The following is a 24,108-nucleotide window of genomic DNA, read 5'->3' on the forward strand; positions in this document are numbered from 1 at the left end:
GTCTGGATTTTATGCTCATAAAATCATGTTATTCAAAGATTTAGACATGAACGTGAATGAAGGAAGAGAGACCGTGTAGGATGAAATGTGCTTTCAATTAGACTTTTATGTTTACATCACACATGTTTTTCATTGGTCTATACATCTATTAAAAATATATTTCTTGAGCTGCTATTACAGAGCAGGCTCTGAGACACAAAGATGAAAGATTCGCTCCAAGAGCTTTCAGTCTAGTTGACAAACATAGAGTTCTAAACAATCAAATGCAATCAAGTGTTACACTTTCTGCAGTAGACATCCATCTGTAGGATAGAGGGGGGATTGGAGGAGAAAACGGTCCTTTCTACTTTGAAGAAGGAGAAAAAGCCTTTATTTTGGAAGTGGCACTTGAAATGAGTCCTTATAAAACATCAGTAATACAATCTTAAAAAGAAATTAAGAAAACAATTCCATTTACAACAGTATCAAAAATAATAAAATACTTCCCAATAAAATTTACCAAGGAGGCAAAAGACTTACACACTGAAAACTACAAAATGCTGCTGAAAGAAATTATAGAAGACAAATAAATGGAAAGACATCCCATGTTCATGGATTGGAAGACAATATTGTTAAGATGTCAATACTACCCAAAGCAATCTACAGATTTAATGCAATCTCTATCAAAATTCCAATAGCATTTTTTGCAGAAATAGAAAAATCCACCCTAAAATTCATATGGAAGCTTAAGGGGCCCAGAATAGCCAAAACAATCTTGATAAAGAAGAACACAATTGGAGATCTCACACTTCCTGATTTCAAAATTTACTACAAAGCTATAGTGATCAAAACAATATGGTACTGACATAAAGGCTGATGGAACAGAATACGTAGCCCAGAGACAAACTTTCATATTTACGGTCAAATGATTTTTGACAAGGATGCCAAGACCATTCAATGGGGAAAGGACAGTCTTTTCAATAAATAGTGTCAGGAAAACTAGATATACACATGCAAAAGAATGAAGTTAGACCCTTACCTTATATCATACACAAAAATTAACTTAAAATGGATCAAAGACTAAACATAAGAGCTAAAACCATAAAACTCTTAGAAGAAAACAAAAGGGAAAACCTTCATGATGTTGGATTTGGCAATGATTTCTTGGATATGATAACATAAGCACAGGCAACAAAATAAAAATAGACAATTTGGGCTAAATTAAATACTTCCGAAAAAAATTTTTAAAGTTTTAAAAAGTTAAGAATTAAAGCTGGGAAAAAACCCTTCTATTTAAATGTGATATAATAAGTCCTGAATTTGTTCAAATGCACCATTTACTGTAAGATTACTGATGATTAATTAGTACAAGATTCATAAATATTAAGCCAATAAACTACATTCAAATATTTTTAAACATTTTAAATATTGTTCAGCGACTATAGAGTTTCAGTTTTGCAAGATGGAAATGTTTCTGGAGATTAGTTACACAACAATGTGAACACACAACACTACTGAACTGCGCACTTAAAAATGGTTCAGATGCTAAATTTTACGTCATGTATTTTACCATAGTTAAAAATAAATTTTAAAAAAGATCAGCGATTGCTCTCTGATAACGTTAGGCGTGTAAAGGTGTTCTATGAGATGGCAGCAGTGGAAGCTAAGGCTTGAAGATGTGAAATGGCACAGAGCATCAGGGCACCTGCAAGAGGTCCAGCACATCCACAACAGGGGTGCAGTGTGAGGCAACACAAGAAATAAGGCTAAACAGACAGGAAGAGTCAACAGCTGACATCATCAATGCCACAGTGAGAAGAATGGGATTTTATCCTATCTCCAACAGAGAATCGATATATTCTTTTAAGCAGGGAACATAAAAATGATTCATTTTGTGCAGTGAAAAATACTCTGGAAACAAAGGAACAGACTGGAGACAAGAAGACTATTGCAGAAGTAGAGATAAGAGATGAAAAGAGCTGGATCTGAAGCACAGCAAGAGGAACAGAAAGGAAGGAATGGATGGGAGGGATACTTAAGAGAGAAAATGTACAGCATTTGATGACTGAATATCTAGAATGAGTGAAGACGGGCTCTAGGATTTTACTTTGTCCAGGTGTTGGGGCAAAAAAGCAAATGACTGAATTGATCTACCATTGGTGTTTGCCAGCCAGGTCAAACAGAAGAACAGAAGACAGGACACCTGAAAGAGCCACCAAGAGTGATGTACCATGAGGCCTTGATTAGCTTAAGAAGGAATAAACCATGTTGGCCAGGAAGAGGAGATCAGAGGCCTCAATAAGGTTGCAGAGCATGAGTAGTAACAGAGAGGAAATGAAATAGCAAGAAGGGTAGGAAGAGCCAGCCCTTCGGCCTAGTGGTTAAGTTAGGCATACTCCACTTTGGCAGCCCACATACTGAAAAATAGAGGAAGATTGGCATGGACGTTAGCTCAGGGCAAATCTTCCTCAGCAAAAAGAAGGAAGGATGGGAGGTTGTGGTGACAGACGACTATATCCAATTTAAAGAAAGAGAATGGCGAAACTAGGGGGCCAACTTGCTATAACCATACTCAGTTAGTTGTGTATTTGCAAAAGTGGTTAGATAATGCACTGCTAAAACCCGCCCTATAGATAACATCTCTGATGCTTAGGTCACCATGGTAACGGGTGCTTGAGTTTTTCAGGAACTGAGAGCTGCCTCCTTGTTCAGCAGGTTAAGTTCAGGCAGGTTAAGACCACTGACTCATCAGTTGGGCCCTAGGTGACCCTTTGATGTCAAGAAGCCAAAAACTCCACCCTCAGATCATGGTAATGCCACCATTTTGTGAACATGCAGCTTGACTATGCTTGCATAGCTCATCAATTACCTTACTTCTCCTTACCACCAATCATCTTTAGACCACCTTGCCCCCTACTCTATAAATATCTCTAGTCCCCATTTTTGGGGAGGCAGATTTCATTCTCCTGTCTCCTCACTTGGCTGCCTTGTGAATAAACCCTTTCTCTGCTGTAATCTCCTCTTCTCAGTGATTGGCATAATCATGCAGCAGGCAAGACAAACCTGGTTCACTAACAATAGTTCTGGCCAATGACTAGTCAAAGGTCTCACTCTGCTTATGAACTACTGGAGCAGAGTACAGGTGTGGGAGGCTACCATCAAAGAAGTCAAGGGATTTTAAGATAAGTAATAGTTATGATAGCAGTAGTGGTGGGTGGGTATTTATTATTGTTATTATTAAGGATAATAGCTACCATCTATTTAACACTGTATATGTGCCAAACACTGCTAAGCACTTCATGTATGTTATCTCATTTTATTTTCAGAACAGTTACTATTACACTCATTTTCACAAATAAAGGAACAGAAAGGTTAAGTAAATTGCTTAAAGTCACTCAGCTGGTAACAGGCTGCACAGGGATGCAAAGTCAGCTCTGACAACTCCACAGCTCACTTTGAGCCGGGATGGTTGGATGGTTGTGTTCATGGTGCTGCAGCAAGCAAGGGTCCCACGTGAGCTAGGCAACAAAGTCCTTAAAAAGCAAAAGGGAATATTCAGACAAGAGCAAAAGGTAGAGGGTAACAAAACTCAACAGCATGAATCACCATTAAGAAAGCGCTTTTGTGTGACCGTAGAACGGAAACAAAGCAGCAGAGAAGTAAGAGCACTGGATGACGCCTCTGGGCCCCAGGGCGTGAGACGAGCAGCCTTCACCCAGAGGAAGCTCTGAGCTCAGATTAGAGCCAGGCCGCAGCTAAGGCAGGGAGGACAGGGGGCGAGTGAGTGCTCTGGGAAACTGTTTCGGAGTCCAGCTGATTACTTACAGTGTAACAGACGAGAACACAGAATCGTGGGAGTCGGGGGGCGAAATGAATGAAGGGGGCCAAAAGGTACAAACTTCTAGCTATAAAATAAGTCCTAGGGATGTTACATACAATGTGGTGACTATAGTTAATAATATCATATTGCCTATTTAATTGTATAGCATATTTGAAGGTTGTTAAGAGAGTAAATCTTAAAAGTTCTCATTACGAGAAAAAATAAATTTGTAACTACGTATGCTGACAGATGTCAACTAGACTTATCGTGGGGACCATTTTACAATATATACCCATATCGAATCATTAGTTATATACTTGAAATTAATGGAATGTTACGTGTCAATTATACCTCAATTTTTTAAAAAGTCTAACAACAAGGGAATAGTAAAACAAATTATGATGCAATGGAATATTACACAACCAGTAACAGTAATGCTTTTAGAGACTATTTCATGATGATGATAATGATAGCTAACATTTCTTGATTGAGCATTTACTCTGTACCAAATACTGTTCTTTATGTTTATTATATGTCACACATATATATTATAATAAATAATAATAACAATTTTAAAAAGAACACAGAATCTGGAGTCAGATTGCCTAGATTTGAGGCCTGGCTCTACCACTTACTAACAAACTACTTAGCCTCTTTGTGCCTCAGTTTCCCTATCTGTGAAATGGGGGTGATAAGGGTCCCTATCATAGAGTTGTTAAGATTAAATGAGTTAATATTTGTAAGATGATTAGAATAACATCTGGTACAAAGTAAATTCATTTAAGTATTTGAAAATCAAGTAAAATAAGAGTGGATATAGGGAATAAGAATATGCCACCCCAAAATTTATGCCACTTGGGCATCAGCATTATTTTGAGCTAGAGGCAAATGAGAATCCACAGATAGAGAAAGAAAGCTTCCTGGAGCTGCCTCACTTGACGAAAAGCAGAAACTTCTGAAAAACGAAGACTGACAAAAATCCCCTCTCCCAGGGGAGTTCACGGCCAAGGTGGGCCCATACAAACCAGCCTTGCTCCAGCAGAGCTCCCACAGATTCACCTTCCCACAGGCTGCACACCCTTGAAAGCCTAAAGCCCTTTTCCTTCATCTTGTCACTTCTCCCCAAATGTACTGTTCCCTTTGTTAAGATGCTGTATCGGGCCAGCCCAGTGGCACAGCGGTTAAGTCTGCACATTCCTCTTTGGCGGCCCAGGGTTCACCAGTTTGGATCCCGGGTGCAGACATGGCACCGCTTGGCAAGCCATGCTGTGCTAGGCGTCCCACATATAAAGTAGAGGAAGATGGGCATGGATGTTAGCTCAGGACCAGTCTTCCTCAGCAAAAAGAGAAGGATTGGCACCAGTTAGCTCAGGGCTAATCTTCCTCAAAAAAAAAGAAAAAAGATGCTATATTAGCCCAAGCTCTAACCACTCTTTGTGTTACTCTTCAGTGAGGTTTCTCCCACATGATGTGTGCTGCACACATTAATAAACCATTTGTTTTCTCTTTTAATCTTCTGTCAGCCTAGTTTTACAGGGTCCCAACAGGAGAACTTGGAGGGTAAAAGAAAAAAACAATTTTCCTCCCCTACAGGGACAATGGAAAGGGTTAAAAGATTAGAGGTGAGAAAGGAAAGCACCTGCAGGGGCCTGCACAGAGGCAGGGCAGGAAACAGAGGCTCTGCCGGTCCTCACGATGCGATGCGGGACTGTGATTCAGACACCCTGCTGGGGAGAAACGCTGGTCTTGGCTTGGTTCTCAATGAAGTGCGGCTACGGTGTTCTGCTGCCTCTGAAGACAGCCTAGTCCAGGCCATCGAGGGGAAGGGTCGGCAGGCTGCTGGGGTGCCCACCTGCCTGTGGGGGTTAGAAGTCCACGACTTCATGTAGGAACACAGTACTCTAGAAGGGCCCAAAGGTACCGGCAACCGAACAGATGCCCCATAAGGAGCAGAAAACACAGGGCATATTCTCTCCATCTTTTGGGGTAAATGACAGTTAAAATAAGAGAAAACGTGATGTTCAAATGAACATCCTTTCATTTTTCCTTTTAGGTGATAAATGCACTTGGAATCTTTTATCATGCTAACCAAGGGCACTTCTCTCATTTAAAAAAAAAGGATTTGCAAAGACTATTATAATTCCAGCAGGCTAAATTTTTAGCAATCTCTCAATCCCATGCACTTCTTAACAAAATTACATTCTGTCGGAAAAAAAGGAATGAAATCCCATATTCATCTCTTTGCAAAAAGCTTTTCAGCACAATTTCATCTTTGTAAAATGTGGAGAAATACCATATAAATGCATAATTTCCAATATCTTCTTAGCTCTATAAGCTACTATGTAACGCTAGGAAAGGAGAAGGTGACATTTTATTCTGGACAAACAGGATCACTCAAGGTCAAGGTAGGAAGCTGAGCCACAGGGCCTCTGATGTCATACACCATACCTGCCCCCACAAGCAGCTACCGCCATAAACCTATGCGTACACGGTGTGCAAAGATGGGCTTGGTCTCTTCAGCCCACCAGCATCCACCAAAGATGACAGTTAGTAGCAGCATATTGGGATGCATAATTCAAGTAGAGATGGTCAAATTTCATAGATTCAGATCCTATTAGTTCAAACGTACAATCATTTTCTTCAATTTTACACATTAAAAATTTGAAATTGCTCTTTATCCTGCAAATTTTCAGTAATGAGTTCAAATAGTAGTGTCTAAAATTCAGTCCTTTTTTCATAACTATGTAACACTTTAAGAATTTATTTCTTTGAACTTGTAAGTCTAAAAACCCTATGAAAATTAGGTAAACCAGGCTATTCGTGAATTATACTTTTCAACTGTTTTTCAAGTTAGTTTTACTTCATCATCTGTACATAAACTTAACTTCTTCATAAATACTTTAATAATAAAATTTATTTTCTTTACAAATTCTCCTGCTTTCCATTACATCAAACTGGCTCTGTCGCCACAATTTTGAATGAATATGACTTTAATATTACTGTATATGCATATACATAGTTTATTATAAAGTTTAAAGGAATGTAGTAACCTGGTCAATGCAACAAGTTCTTCTGAAAGTTAGAACATATTATGTGAATAAACACCTTACAAAATGACACAGAAACAAATACTAAATTATTTTACTGATATTGTTGGAATAACACAATACTAACCTTGAGGCTTTTTTTTTTTTTTTGGCTGAGGAAGATTCACCCTGAGAGAACATCTGTTGCCAATCTTCCTCCACTTTACATGTGGGTCACCACCACAGCATGACTGACAAGTAGTGTAGGCCTGTTCCCAGGATCTGAATCCATGAACCCAGAGCACGCCAGTCTTAACCACTATGCCACAGGGCTGGCCCCCCTGAGGCATTCTTTTGAAGATAAATCTAATGGGAGACAACAGCAACATGGCAGAGTGAGCAGTTTCTTTTTCTCTCCCTCTTCAAACTCCAACTAAATGGACATTCATTGATCAGCAGAGGACACCCACACAGCACATCAGGATGCCTGAGAGACAAGCACAGCTATACATCTGAAGGTGGATGGACAACCCCAGGGGAGGTGGTGGAGATAGGTAAGCACTCTCCAGCCCCCGGCAGCCCTGTACATGCATGCAACTGCTCTCCTGGCTGGAGCACCCATAGCACCACTGTGGCCCCAGGGGTGGGAGCGGGCCTCAGTGCAACTGCAGGAACAGGTGACAGTAGCCCTGAGCCCCTGCATGATCACTTCCTCATCCAGTGGGAGAGCCCACAGTGCTGCTGTAGTCGCCAGGGAGTGGCTCAGGCTCTGGACCCAGTGGGGAGGCCCCGCCTACCAAGCACAACAGTCAGTGTGACCTAGGAAGAGACAGTAGCAGATGTGAGCATCCAGGCAAATGAGTTCCCGGCCGCTATGAATGCCCATAGTACCACTGTGGCCCCCAAGTGGAAGGAACGTCTCAGCTGGACTATGCAAGCAGACGGCAGCATCCCTGAGCCCCAGTGTGATTCCTTTCCCATTGAGTGGGCAAGCCCACAGGGCTGCTGCAGTCCCAAGGAGTGGCCTAACCTTGGACAGGCACAGCTGACAGGGATCATGGTGGGCTCGGAATACACAGCTCCTGCCACACCCCCAGTGGCAGCAGGTGGAATCTGTGACCAGATACTATCACTCTGCAAAGGCACAAATCCACCCCATCAAATAGTATGAAGTATATTAATACTCCAGACCAGAAGGAAAAAGAACACCCAGAAACCAATCCTGAAGGCACAGAAATCTACAATCTAAATGACAGACAATTCAAAATGGCTATCATAAAAAAACTCAACAAGTTACAAGAGAACTCAGAAAGACAGTTCAATGCAATCAGGAACACAATAAATGAACAGAGGGAATTCTTCACAAAAGAGATTGAAACTATAAAGAAAAACCAATCAGAAATGTTGGAGGTGAAAAACACAATGAATGAGATAAAGAAAAATCCAGGACCCTTACATAACAGAGCTGATATTATGGAGGACAGAATTAGCAATTTAGAGGATAGGAATATAGAAATACTTCAGATGGAAAAGGAGAGAAAATTAAAACTAAAAAGAAATGAAGAAATTCTCTAAGAAATATCTGACTCAATTAAGAAATGCAACACAAAGATTAGAGGTATTCCAGAGAGAGAAAGGAGCAGAGAGCTTGTTCTTGTTCAAAGAAATAACAGCTGAGAACTTCCCACACCTGGGGAGGGAACTGGAATTACAAGTAAAAGAAGCTAATAGAACTTCTAATTACACCAATGTAAAAAGACCTTCTCCAAGGCAAATATTAGTAAAACAGGCAAAAGTCAATGACAAAGAAAAAAATACTAAGGGCAGCAAAGCAGAAGAAAATAATCTACAAAGGAACTCCTATCAGGCTTTCAGCAGATTTCTAAGCAGAAATCTTACCGGCTAAGAGAGAGTGGAATGATATAGTCAAAATTCTGGAAGACAAAAACTTTCAGCCAAGAATACCCTATCCAGCAAAATATCCTTCAGATATGATGGAGAAATAAAAACTTTCCCAGATAAACAAAAGCTTAGGGAGTTCATTGCCACAAGACCCCCTGTACAGGACATAATTAAGAAGCCCCTCATACCTGAAAAAATAAAAGAAAGGGTTTACAAAGCCTTGACCAAGGAGATTGATAGGTGGACAAAATCAGAAAATCGCAACTGTCTTATCAGAACAGATTGGCAAACACTTAATTGTACATTAAAGATAAAGGGAAGGAAACATCAAGAATAAATATAATTGCTTGATTTTAACCACAAACCCACAACACAAAACAGAGTAACTTGTGACAACAATAACTTAGAAGGGAAAGAGGGAGGGGATGGAACCTGCTTAGACAAAGGGAATAACAGGCTATCAGAAAACAGACTAACCCATCTGTGAGATCTTTTATAAAAACTTCATGGTAACCACTAAAAGAAAATCAGAACAGAGACACAAATGATAAGTAAAGAGAAAACTGAGAAAATCATCTTAGAGAACCACCAAACTAAATTGGCAGTTTGAAATACATGGGACAAGAAACAAGGGAAATACAGAACAACTGGAAAATACTGACAAAATGGCAGCATTAAGCCGTCATATATCAATAATCACTCTAAATGTAAATGGATTAAATCCCCCAATCAAAAGACACAGAGTGGCAGAGTGGATGAAAAAACAAGACCCAACAATATGCTGCCTCCAGGAAACACATCACAGCTCCAAAGACAAACACAGGCTTAGAGGGAAGGGATGGAAGATGATACTTCAAGCTAATGGCAAACAAAAGAAAGCAGGTTTTGCCATACTTATATCAGACAAAGCAGACTTCAAGATAAAAGAGACAATGAGAGACAAAGGGGAGCAGTATATACTGATAAAAGGGACATTCCACCAAGAGGACACAACACTTATAAATACATATGCACCTAACACAGAAGCACCAAAGTACATAAAGCAACTATTAATTGACCAAAAAGGAGATATTAATAGCAACACAATAATATTAGGGGACCTTAATATCACATTTTCATCAATGGATTGATCATCCACACACAAAGTCAACAAGGAAATAGTGGAACTAAACAAAAAACTAGACCAGATGGACTGAATAGATGTATATAGAACACTCCATCCAAAAACAGGAGAACATACATTCTTCTCAAGTGCACATGGAACATTCTCCAAGACAGACCAGATGTTGGGAAACAAGGCAAGCCTCAACAAATTTAAGAAGATTGAAATCTTTTAGCAAGCATCTTTTCTGACCATAATGCTATGAAACCAGAAATCAAACACAAGAAAAAAGCTGGAAAAATGACAAACATGTGGAGACTAAACAACATGCTACTGAACAATCAATGGATCATTGAAGAAATTAAAGGAGAAACCAAAAAATATCTGGAGGGGCCAGTCCAGTGGTGCAGCTATTAAGTGTGCACATTCTGCTTCAGCGGCCTGGGGTTTGGATCCTGGGTGTGGACACGGCAGTGCTTGGCATGCCATGCTGTGGTAGGTGTCCCACATATAAAGTAGAGGAAGATGGGCACAGATGTTAGCTCAGGGTCAGTCTTCCTCAGTGAAAAGAGGAGGATTGGCAGCAATTAGCTCAGAGCTAATCTTCCTCAAAAAAAAAAAACATATCTGGAGACAAATGAAAATGGAAATACAGCATACCAACTCACATGGGATGCAGCAAAAGCAGTCCTAAGAGGGAAATGCATAGCAAAATTGGTCCACCTTAATAAACAAGAAAAATATCAAATAAGTAATCTTAAACTATACCTAACAGAACTAGAAAAAGAAGAATAAACAAAGCCCAAAGTCAGCAGAAGGAGGGAAATAATAAAAATTAAAGCAGAAATAAACAAAATTGAAACCAAAAAAACAATAGAAACTATCAATGAAACTGAGAGCTGGTTCTTTGAGAAGATAAAAAAATTGAGAAACCCTTACCCAGACTCACTAAGAAAAAAAAAGAGAAGGCTCAAATAAATAAAATTAGAAATGAAAGAGGAGAAATTACAATGGATACCACAGAAATACAAAGGATTATATGAGCATACTACAAAAAACTATATGCCAACAAAGTGGACAATCTAGAAGAAATGGATAAATTCTTAGACTCATACAACCTCCCAAAACTGAACCAAGAAGAAACAGACAATCTGAATAGACCAATCACAAGTACAAAGATTTAAACAGTAATCAAAATACCTTCCAAAAAATAAAAGTCCAGGACCAGATGGCTTCTCTGGAGAATTCTATCAAACTTTCAAAGAAGATTTAATACCTATCCTTCTCAAGCTATGCCAAAAAACTAAAGAAGATGGAACACTTCCTAGCACATTTTACAAAGCCAACATCACCCTGATCCCAAAGCCAGACAAGGACAACACAAAGAAAGAAAATTTACAGGCCAATGTCACTGATGAACACAGATGTGAAAATCCTCAACAAAATATTATCAAACTGAACACAGTAATACATTAAAAGGATCATACACCATGATCAAGAGGGATTTACACCAGAGACACAGGGATGGTTCAACATCTGCAAATCAATCAATGTCATATACCACATTAACAAAATGAGGAATAAAAACCACGTGATCATCTCAATAGATGCAGAGAAAGCATTTGATAAGATTTAACATCCATTTATGATAAAAACTCTCAATAAAATGGGTATAGAAGGAAAGTACCTCAACATAATAAAGGTCATATATGACAAACCCACAGCCAACATCATAGTCAATGGGGAAAAATTGAAAGCAATCCCTCTGAGAACAGGAACAAGACAAGGGTGCCTACTCTTGCCACTCTTATTCAACATAATACTAGAGGTTTGGGCCAGAGCAATTAGGCAACAAAAAGAAATAAAAGGTATCCAAATCGGCAAGGAAGAAGTGAAACTCTCGCTGTTCGCAGAAGACATGATTTTATATATAGGAAACCCTAAAGAATCCATTGGAAAACTATTAGAAATAATCAACAACTGCAGCAAAATTGCAGGGTACATAATCAACTTAAAAAATCAGCTGCATTTCTATACTCTAATAATTAACTAACAAAAAGAGAACTCAAGAATACAGTCCCATTTACAATCACAACAAAAAGAATAAAACACCTAGGAATAAATTTAACCAAGGAGGTGAAAGTCCTATATAATGAAAACTGCAAGACATGATTGAAAGAAATCAATGATGACATAAAGAAATGGAAAGATATTCCATGCACATGGACTGGAAGAATAAATATAGGTAAATTGCCCATACTACCTTAAGCAATCTAGATTCAATGAAATCTCACTCTGGATCCCAATACATTCTTCACTGAAATAGAACAAAGAATTCTAAAATTCATATAGGGAAACAAAAGACCCTGAATAGCTAAAGCAATCCTGAGAAAAAAGAACAAAGCTGGAGCAATCACAATCCCTGACTTCAAAATATACTACAAAGCTACAGTAATCAAAAGAGCATGATACTGGTACAAAAACAGACACACATATCAATGGAACAGAACTGAAAGCACGGAAATAAAACCATACATCTAAGGACAGCTAATCTTCAAGAAAGGAGCTAAGAACATATAATGGAGAAAGGAAAGTCTCTTCAATAAATAGTGTTGGGGAAACTGGACAGTCACATGCAAAAGAATGAAAGTAGACCATTACCTTTTGCCACACATAAAAATTAACTCAAAATGGATTAAAGATTTGAAGGTAAGATGTGAAACCATAAAACTCCTAGAAGAAAATATAGGGAGAACACTCATTGAAATTGGTCTTAGTAGGATCTTTTTGAATACCATGTCTACTCGGGCAAGGGAAACAAAAGAAAAAATAATAAATGGGACGTCATCAGACTTAAGAGCTTCTGCAAGGCAAAGGAAACCATGAACAAAACAAAAAGACAACCCACCAACTCGGAGAAAATATTTGCAAATCATTATCCGAAAAGGAGTTAATCTCTAAAACATATAAAGAACTCATACAACTCAACAACAGAAAACAAACAATCTGATCAAAAAATGGGCAGAGGATATGAACAGACATATTTCCAAAGAAGATATACAGATGGCCAACAGGCACATGAAAAGATGTTCAACATCACTAATCATCAGGGAAGGGCAAATCAAACCTACAATGAGTTATTACCTTACACCTGTTAGAATGGCTATAATCACCAAGACAAAAAACAACAAATGTTGGAGGGGATGTGGAGAAAACTGCTGGTAGGAATGCAAATTGGTCCAGTCACTATGGAAACCAGTATGGAAATTTTTCAAAAAATTAAAAGTAGAAATACCATATGACGCAGCTATTCCACTACTGCCTATCTATCCAAAGAATTTGAAATCAACAATTCAAAGAGACTTATGCACTCCTGTGTTCACTGCAGCATTATTCACAATAGCCAAGACATGGAAGCATCCAAGTGTCCACCAAATGATGAACAGATGAAGAAGACATGCCATATATAGAAATGGAATACTACTCAGCTATAAAAAAGACAAAATCGTCCCATTTGCAACAACATGGATGGACCTTAAAGATACTATGTTAAGTGAAATAAGCCAGACAGAGAAAGACAAAAACCATATGATTTCACTGATATGCAGAAGATAAATAAAAACTCAGATAAAGAGAACAGATAAGTGGTCCCCAGAAGGGAAGGGGGTTGGGGAGTGGGCATAAGGGGTAAAGGGGCACATATATGTGGTGACTGACAAATAACAATGTACTACTGACATTTCACAATGTTATAAACTATTATGACCTCAATAAAATTTTTTAAAAAGTTTAATGAAGTACAATACAGACAAAAATTCTGTGTACTGAATGTTGTGACTACCTGAACACTATATAAATGGAGGCTCCAACTAAACTCTAAGGAAAAATTTCCATATACTTATTCAAATATTTAGATTTCCTATAAAAGTGCATAAAAACTATCATCAAAAGCAAGAAGACAATATGCACACAAAAAACTAAAAGCAAGTACAACAAACAGTGATAATATGAGGGATACAGAATGTTGTTCTCCCTCTATTTTCCATTTTTTTGTAATGTTTTGTTTAAATTTGGAGGAAAGTATATATGTTTTTAAGCAACAGTCTCTGGCATCAAGAAAGGAATTGCATCCAGGGGCAGCGGCCTTTTCTCAAATGACAAACCAACATCCTCGGGTTCAGTCATATTAAAGCTGGTGAGACTTTGCATTCCTCAGCACACAATGGATCTTTCATCAATATTGGAAACTGCCTTTGTGAGAATATTTGCTAAGAATGGATGGAATTCTCAATGTTGCAAGCACCCATTCCATTATTTGAAAGAACAATGAATGAAAGAATAATTAAAAATGCTTCTTGAGCTCGGAGACATTTATATCACAAAAGAAAAGATCTAAATCCAGCATTTTCTCCAGAGAAGTCAGAAAGAAAAGATTAAGTTTGTTAACTGTGGACATCAGTACCCAAATGATTTGCCATCAAAACTGTTAGAATTGCCTTCTCCTCAGCCAACTCGTGATTTTAGGTCCTACTTGACTGACAAATATTGTTTGTTTGCATGTTTGTTTGTTTATGCATACTTTGCTCCACAAAAGAAAAACTCAACCAATAATGAAACGAAACCTGATCCTCATGCCCCCCACCCCAAAAAGAGGAACACTTTTGAATGGGTAGCTATAAAACTGCATAAAGACATTATTAAGTGAAAAAAGTCTGTCTCAAAAGATCACATACCACAGGATGCTGTATAAGAAACCTTAAAAGTTAAAACCAATTAAAAACACATACATTTGTGAAGAATACAAGGAAATAAGAAACACTAGCTTGAGGAGAACAGTTATATTGAATGAAGGAAGGCCAGGGGATGGATTAATGAAAAAGACAAAGTGGTCAGATTACTACCAAGGTCCTAGCTTTTGTTTTGGGCAGTGGATTCCCAGGTGATAATTATATCATTTTAAAATAGATCAGTAACAGATAAAAGTGGACCAAGCATGGCCCAATGATGAGTGTGTTATGAACCAAGGATTACTGAACCCAAAATAAGATGACATACAATGACTTGATGTGACATGAAACAAAATGAAAATAAAAACTGTTTACAGCAAGTAGGCTAACACTCAACCTACACTCTCTAGATCAAACTCAAAAGTCACTCATCCAGGTGACGTAATTTTCTGCTTCAACCTCCCTAACACTTTCAATGCACAGAGTAACACGTTCTCCAATGGAGGTGAGACCTTCTACCATCACTGACAGACCTTCTGCTCAGAGAGTAAAACCGAAACAGGAATTAAAAAAACTAGCCAGAGGAAAATGTTGCTGATTCATCTTCTGACTCTGGAACGGGGCTACCAATCCCCACAGGCCTCTGAATGAGCAACTGGTGATTCATGTTCCTTCATTGAACACTTATTAAATGCCAACTACATGTGACATGTCAAGATAAAGCACTGGGATCCTTCAGACTGATGAGTAGGGCAGTCCCAACAAATACTTGAGTCCAGCCCATCACCTTCCAGATAGCCCCAGGACCAACACAGTCCTCAGGTGGAAAAACCAAGATAACTCTTCAGGCCTTTCGTGTAGCTACTTACATGCACAGCAAATGCTGAAGCAGCTCACTTGTAAAGTGAAAAATCAAAAGATATCAAAAATCTATTACAAGAATTGGGGAAAAAAAAAAAACGGACTCTTCAACGATGAGATTTCATTGTTGCTGAGTGAGTGCGTTGGTGTTTGTCTTACCTGCTATCTGCAAGAGCAGCCTCACGTGATCCCCTTCCACCAGCTTCACAAAGCCGACCTGATTCCCAAATGTGTCAACCCCTTCAAAGGGCAAGGTCAGGTCTTTTCCTTGGAGAATTTCCTCTACGAATGGTTTTAATTCCCAAAGAGCATCAATACCACTGCGAAGAGATAATATATTTTTCAGTAACATACCAAGTAATAAAATATACAAAACCAAGCAAAAGACAAGTAATCAGTTCTAGAGAGATAAATTAATTTTGATATTTGTACTATTTTAAAGCTCAAAAATACCTTCAAAATCTAATCTATATGATTAAAATTAACTAATACTCATTTTTAAACAAAAACTATGGGAGAAGTGAATGACATCTTTACCTAATTATAAAATATATTAAAGATATGAAAGATACAATTTTATAGCTCACCAAGAAGTTTTTAACCAAGGAAATACTGCACGGACAACTCAAAAAAAATTACTGATAATACATTCCAAAATGGATTACCTACAAGAGCTTATATTAGATTATAAGGAAGGTTCTAAATTGTTGCTAAAAGTTCTAATGCTTATACAGTAGTTACTATTTGCGAGGCACTCTACTAAAACTTAATGTACGTTAACTCTTAAAATATAATAGTCTCCATAAGAAGAGAATTTACTGTACTTGGATTCAAATAAAATACAAGTTCATATTTACCAATGGCAGCTATGTAAGTTTGTCATTCCTGTTTGGCCTATGTGACTATAGGGCTACTGTGTGTCTCAAATGCATTATTTTTCTTTATAAAAACAAATGTTTAGTATACTAATAAATTAGACATTATCAGGTTTGGAATATTTTGAAAATTAGGATCAATTATTTCCATCTTGAAGAGAATTTTGGTGTAGGTATTTATTAAGAGCAAAAAATTAAAATCTCACTAGAGGGCAGCAATTACCCAAAAAAGAATTAAGTACATTCTCATATTGTGGAGAGAGCTTTAAAACACCCTTCCAGTGAACCACCATTAGTTTAAATTATCTTCATCAGTGATTTTTTTCATCAGTAATTACAAGTCAAATGTGTGAAAAAAGTTTTTCAGTATTTTTTGAGATCTTCCCAATTTTAAATTAGTCTTCATATAAAGTTTTAACTGATTTGCATCCCCAGCTTCCATACGGAGTCTCATTTCTCTGTCATAATGTAAGGTACAACACTTCAAAATACCTTTGGGAATGTCAGCATTTCTCATTGTACTTCCAAATCTACACCCTAAATCCCATCTTTCCTAATTATATTCATGCTCATCGGAAAAGACACAGTGTACACACTTCTACTGCAAGACTGTCCTTCGCTGTGTACCATGAGATAAAGCATGCGAAAACAGAACAGCCACTTCTGGCTCGTCCATTGGAAATTGGGGGAATTCAAGATGCTCATTTTAAATGAAACTGCATATTAAAACAGACCATGCTAAAGCTTAGGGATTTTCAGAGACAGTGAATTCAACATTCCATTTTTCTTTAAAGAAATACAGATGATCTAAACTCAGTCCAGTTTTTCAGTTCTCTAGTAGCATAAATCAGTACGTTTGTCCTAATCAGATGTCATTGACCATAGAGTGAGGAGGAGTCTGCGTCTATTGGTAAGTATCATTAACTTTCAAATTCTTTTAAATAGAACATCTTTTCAAGAGCAGTTTATGGAAAGATTTCTTTATGTACTCAAATGAGTAAAAAGCACACGCATGTAGGAAAAAAATTCTGAAACTGGAGTTCAGACCCAAAGGTTGTGTTTCAAATTAAGACAGGACAGCCATCTTTTCAAATCAGCACTAGGTTTGGCCTGATATGTTTCTATTCCTTCTACAATGTGCGGACACAAAGGACCTTAGGCGATATCTCCAGAAAAAAATCATGATTTAAAGAACATGTCTCTGCACACTCCACATCCAAAGCATTGATCAATACTTTATCAAACACCTAAAATACGATACTAGACTTTGAAAAGTAAGAATATAGCACAAGAAACTGACAATCTAGATGTCTAGCATATTACACAGTATAGGATAACAGATTAAAGACTTAGAAAATCCTTCATAATGTCTTACCAGAAACCCAGCCAGTGTCATTCTCACTATACGGCTGCCCAAAGTGAGGCCACACCTTGAATCTCACCATCACTCAAAAGTTGTCACTTCTCCCAAAACACTTCCCTGGTTCCCCAAACTAGAAGTAAATCTTCTCTCCTTTGGAATTCCATTAATATTTCACATCTTATGAAACATACCACTTTTTACTTTCTTCTATAGTTCTTTGGGTTCATACAGTATCTCGTCAACTAAACGGTATAATCAGTGAGCACAAGATCCATTCCTGATTCATATTTGTTTTTCCCCAAAGCTCTTAGCTCAGTCTCTTGCACATGGTTGACAGCTAATATTAGCTGAATTGCAAGATACCATCTTTGTATAGCAAACTTTAATTATTTCTTAGATTTTTCATTATAACTCACTCAAGAGTCATTACTAACCTGCAAGCATCCAGCATCATCTTCCAGTAGAGACACCACTCCAAGTATCATAAAGTAGCATGAGAGTGCTACTTTAACTCTTCAAACACAGAGAGGACTTGCTAGGCATTTAGTTTTTTAAGCAAAACTGAAATGTATTTGCAGACAGACAAGGTGAAACCCAGCGCTGAAGACCTCAGAGCGCCCCTGTGCTCTGTACGGTAACTTTGACAAGTGAGGCTGCAATTTAGGGCAGGACAATGCTTCCCAGGTCAGGACGGCCCCATGCACCACAGCTGGTTTAGTGAGAGTGCTGCCTGCCCATAAAATGCCCATAGCACTCCTCAGTGATGTGACAACCAAAAACATCCCCCGAATTTTCAAAGGTCTCCTAGAGAAGGCAGTCCACCTCCACTGAGAAATGTAAACATTACAATACATGGGGGACATACCCGCCCCTCGCCCCAACCCCACTGCACACCACGTAACAGCATTTCTCGTCAGTTACGTGTCACCTCAGCAGAGGCCACTGGGCTACAGGAGGCCACTCATATTCCAGCAGACTGATCTCTCCCACTTCTCTCAGGCACTTGTGCTCTCTTCTCCCTCCTGTCCCCATGCCGCCCCTCTCCCTCTGCCTCTCCATCTCACACACACTCTCCATGGAATAAAAAAGAAAACTGATCAGTTCTGGCTTCTCCACTGACCAGCATTTGCTTAATTCCTAGGACTCTTGGTTTCCTCATACGGATAAGAGAGATGACATTTCTCTGCCACCTGACTCAACATCAGTGTTTAGAGAATAACATGAAATAATGTTTTTATGAGGGATGAAGGCTAAGGAGCAGAGACCGAAATACACATGTCATAGCCCAGACCCATGTCTGTAAATTTACCAATCAATGGTAACTCAGTCTTTCCTGGTTTAAAAAAGGCGTCTTTGGGGTACAACGATTCAGTTAATTCAAATCTCCTTTCAGGATTGTTTCCGCCTTCCCTCTCCCTTGTCCGTCCCAAGGAATCCAGCACAGTCTTGTAAGAGAAGTGAAGAAGTCTTTGGTCTGCTTGCTGTTTGGGTCCTCAGAGATCCCTGTTTCGGGGGACTGTCTGGTTGCATCCCTGGGTGCCATATATTGGCATCCACAAGAGCACACTTGTTCTTTCCGGGCATTGTACCAGCATGTACTGCTGAAGCACAAGATTCCTGCCAGAGTCTCTGATCAATAAGCATGGTTACTCAGCAGTGTCCTTGTTCCTCATCCAGCTTCTTCTTTTCCACCAATTCTCTCTGAACTTCCAAGACCACCCACCAGGGCACAAGGGAATTTCTAGATCCATCTATATGTCTTGATAGTCAATGAGGAACTGAAGGAACTACCTCAGGTCCATCTGCTAGAAATCTTCCTCCACTCTCATCTGCCACCTAGATGGCACCACATTCTTCCAGCTTAGTAGAACAGGAACTGCTAAAGAGCTCGAGCTTTACCCTGCTACATCCTGAGAACCCCAAGCCAACATGAGTGTCTCTATCATTCCTGGTTCTCTCCTCCAACACTGGTGGCGGCCAGGGTTGGACAGAACGCTCAACACCAAAGGGAGCCGGGGCATGGTGTCCGCTTTTGCTCACTCTGCCCAGCACCACAGAGGCCTCACCCTCCTTCCCACCCTGGACAGCTAGCCTCAGAGCAGCCACCTGCAACCCTCCTCCAAGCTGTCTGTGCTTCTCTGCCCACACTGAAGTTTCTTGGAATTTACTGCTGGTTCGGTCTCTCCTACTTGCCGCCCCAGCTCAGTATTTCCTGCTGCTCTTGCTATTTGTGTTGGTTAATTTTATCTGTCACCTTAGGCCACGATACCCAGTTTTTGGTCAAACACCAGTCTACATGTCACCGTGAGGGAATTTCTTAGACGTGATTAACATTTAAATCAGAAGACTTTGAGTAAAGCACATTATCCCCCATAATGTGGGTGAAACTCATCCAATCAGTTGAAGGCCTTAAGAAACAAGACTGAGGTCCCCCAAGGAAGAAGGAGTCTGCCTCCAGACAGCCTCTGGACTAGAGACTACACCATCAACTGCTCCCTGGGTCTCCAGCTGCCAGTCTGCCCTGCACACTGAGGACTTGCCAGCCCCCACAATCACGGGAGCTAATTCCTTAAGATAAGTCTCTCTACATGTAGCTAAAGCTAGAGATGCAGATACAGATATAGAGAGATATCAACGTATCTAGACATCCACATAGATACACATCCTACTGGTCCTGTTTCTCTGGAGAACCCTGACTGATACACCATTCTAACACAGACAGGGCACCACTCCTCTCTTTCTGGCTTTCATTTTCTTGCGTTACACCTTCTTTGGTTTCTCTTCTTCAAAGAGCATCAGAGTATTTATTTTTATTTCTGATTGGCAAAGTGACCAGTGAAAGTGAGCCAAGTAAAATCTTCTAGCCCTCTCTGACATTGCAGAGTGCTCGAGACCTGCTCTTGGGCAGATCAGGCTGGGACAGATCAGAAGACTGATCTCTAAAGACAGGAGCTTTGGGGCTGGCCCCAAGGCATAGTGGTTAAGTTTGTGCACTCCACTTCCGCAGCCCAGGGCTTGCAGGTTTGCATCCTGGGTGCAGACCTACACACTGCTCCTCAAGTCATGCTGTGGCGGCATCCCATATACAAAACAGAGGAAGACTGGCTCAGATGTTAGCTCAACGACAATCTTCCTCACCAAAAAAAAAAACTAAAGACAGGCAGCTCTATCTGTTAAAAGACATAACTACAAGAATCATAATGTAGCTGTATGTTTTGAGGTACTAATTTATTGTTTTCTCTCTTTTATTTTCCCTTTTCCTACCCCTTCCCAATTCAAGCCCTGCTCTTAATTCCCTAGAGAATAGAGAATAACATAAAATAATATTTTTATGGGTGATGGAGGCTAAGGAGCAGAGACTGAAATATGCTTGCCACGGCCCAGATGGAATGTCAGGATGGAAAACAGAAATCGCCTGCAATCCATTTTGGCTTTGGTTTTCCAAAAAGCATAAGCTTGAGCTTAACCGAGAAGGCGCTACAGGAGGTCACAGGGAAAGAAGCAATCCTAAGTACAGAAAGAGCATCCCAGATAACTGGGGAGGACCGAGGTTTCTCCACTCCGAGTTGAAAAGGAGCAACCAATGGCTTACACTCGACATTTATGGACAACTCTGGACTTGAGGGTGGGGAGGGAAGTTCATGTACCCTGAGAATAACTGAGGTCAAACTGAAGTTGGCCACTGGCCTAGTGGAACCACAGCTCTAACAGCCAACAATATCAAGTGCCCACCAGGTGCCAGGCCCTAGACTAAGAGTTCTTACATGTCTTGATGCTATTATTTTCTCCATCTACATAAAAAGTAAACGATTTGCCCAAAATCAGGCAGCTAATAAGAGGGGCTGTGCTGTGCTAGACTCCTGATCTAAATGGTAAGGCTCCAGAGTCCTTACACAGCTAACACGGACAAAACAACCACATAGGCAAGGGCCACCATTGGTAAAAATAACAGAGTTACAAAGTCTAGACTAAGAGGAATATTTATATAGCTAATTCCATGCGTTGACTATTAACTAGAATAAATTATAATAAAGAAGACTTCTTCTTTAGAATTTCAACGCCTCTTTGGATTCTGCTATGTTTACTCATATTAAAGTAGTAATCTGGAAAACAATATTCAAGAAAAACATATTACTCACTTGTGTACTTCACCTTCATTTAACAGCTGCATCACTAGCAGGGTAAGATGAAAAGAACCTTCGCTGATCATTGCTTTGGTCAGTTGCTCGTCTTGCTCTATTATTGCATTTTGAAGGATCTTAATTCCTCTTGTAATCTAATCACATACACACAAAACAGAGATTAGGTAAGCAAAATTTCCTTACGGCAAAATGTAAATCAAGAAGAAAAATAAGCAACAACCAAAATTAGAACAATGTCAAGATTCTCCAACCAATCAATGCTTAATTGTCTACTTGTTCTCAAATATCCTGGATGGATGACCTGCAAAGCTTAATAGGATGTCTAAGTTAAAAAAATCCCAGAATGCTTGTCTATCTTAAGAGCATTGACCTCAACACCCTTATTTTACAGATTGGGTCACTGGTTGCTTAAGTGGAACAACCTTCAACGACCAAGCATCTTTTCAGAAACTTGTCCTTGAACATACAGAATGACTCACAATAATTATGATCTTTCCTAAAAATAGTTTTATTCTTGTCACAGAAAGGTCAAACCAGCAGACAACATTCCATTTCTGTTGCAAGTAATATTGATTTGTCCCCAAGTGAATGTGTGTGAGAACCCATTCTTCGTGGCCTTTAAGATTTTTTAGCACAGCAATAATTTCAACAGGAATGACTCCTGTCATCTTTCCAGACACATGAGGAGGGGCATAACCATGGGGAGGGACGAAGAAGTCCAATCACATATGTTAGAAAAACCATTACAATCTGCATCCAAGGGAAATCCCTGCTCCCTCATCAGCCTTCCCCTCTCAGGGTCAACCCTGAAACAAGAAGAGGAATGATGCCTCTTCCCTCCTCCATTTCCAGTGAGATCAAGTTTTAGGCAACCTCTAAAGGTGAGTGTATTGGAAAATAGTTTGAATATGAAATAGCAAACTGAGCCCGACCCAGGGAAGAGAGAGGGCATAGAACCCTGAGGTACGAGAAGCCCTGAGGCAGCAGAATTAGCCAGAGAGAAAAGGAGAAGAGGTGGGGCTGGCCACAGAAGCAGAGTCCACAAAAGGGCAGCAGAGAAGAGAAAAAACTGAATCCTGAGCACAGCAAACAGTTCTGATACTAGAGTAGCTATTTTATCCTCAACAAAGTTCCCATTATCTGCAGAATGTGACTGGGCAAATCACAAGATGCTGTCCTAGATGTGACTTCCCAGGCATCTCTACAATAAAGCCACGTCACCCAAAATAACCTCAGTGTTTCTCTCTTCCTGGTAATCTGGAGGAGAGTAACACAGCAAAGGGCATCTTCCTGGCAGGAAGTTACATAATATCAACTAACATAATACTTCCCAAGGCAAGATGCCACCTCTATGACGCCCAAGAGAAGAACACTGATAGCCTAATAAATACAATGCTCCTAACATAAGAGCACACAAAGATCTTATAGTCCGAGTTTCCTCTCCTCCATATGGATAAAACTGAATTCTAAACTCCTCGACAGCAATGTCTACTTCTTCTACCCCATGTCTCACCACAGTGCCTGGTGACAATAATAAAAACAACACTTAGACCACAAGGGCAGTAACTAACCTTTGCTGTGCAGTCACTAGGTTCTAGGGACCACAGTGAGCATTTGACACAGCTTATTTCACTGAAGCCTCTCAACAATCCTACAGTGTAGATACTGGTATTATCTCCACTAAAATAAATTGAAACACAGAAGGTTAAAAAATCTCTTCAAGATCATATACCCAAAACACCAAAGGAACTTGAAAAGAGAATAAGTTGCAACACACGAGAAAAAATGAAGGAGGTACCTGGCAGGAAAGACACAGAAGGAAGAGAGGAATAGAGGAGGAGGAGGCAGGAGGAAGAGAGGCAGCTAGAGAGTGATGGAGTAAGAGCTACAAGGAATTTGTTTGTCTTCAAGAGGAGACAAGGAGAGGAACAGAGATGTGGGTGCTCACCTAAGAAATGAAACATGAAGGGAAAAAAGACACTTAAAAGAGATTTCTAGGAAGTCTTACCGGATACTGCGGAATGGAACACAGTGGCCCTCTCAAAAAAAAAGGCCTTTACTGTAAGTCTGTATTACTCTGCAATGATTTTAAATCTGAATTTTTGAGGTTTTTTTCAGGTGCAATGAAGTGTGCTAAGAGTGGCTGTCAGGAATAACAAAGCAGCTCAAGAGAGTTCAGGTCCCTATGGAAAGGACGAGGCCTGGGGTCAAGTAAACCACAGGTGCTCAAAAATGTGAGACCTCAAAACAATACTATTATATCTTCAAATCTTAGCTGGTACAGATGGTAATTCTGGTTTAACTGATTATG

The 24,108-nt window shown here is 39.5% G+C and overlaps 1 protein-coding gene across 6 annotated transcripts in view; it reads right to left on the reverse strand.

Annotated features, from left to right (window-relative positions):
* The window catches only part of AKAP7 (A-kinase anchoring protein 7), a 133,760-nt gene that overhangs the window by 85,857 nt on the left and 23,795 nt on the right, over positions 1 to 24,108 (reverse strand). For all 6 annotated transcript variants that reach the window (XM_046674439.1, XM_046674436.1, XM_046674437.1 and 3 more), the window contains 2 exons: positions 21,795 to 21,931; positions 15,577 to 15,737 (listed from right to left, as the gene is read on the reverse strand). In XM_046674439.1, coding sequence (XP_046530395.1) covers positions 15,577 to 15,737; positions 21,795 to 21,931 — 298 coding nt within the window. The remainder of the gene's footprint in view (positions 1 to 15,576; positions 15,738 to 21,794; positions 21,932 to 24,108) is intronic.

This window comes from Equus quagga, chromosome 11 (assembly GCF_021613505.1).
Source record: "Equus quagga isolate Etosha38 chromosome 11, UCLA_HA_Equagga_1.0, whole genome shotgun sequence".
Taxonomy (NCBI): Eukaryota; Metazoa; Chordata; class Mammalia; order Perissodactyla; family Equidae; genus Equus; species Equus quagga.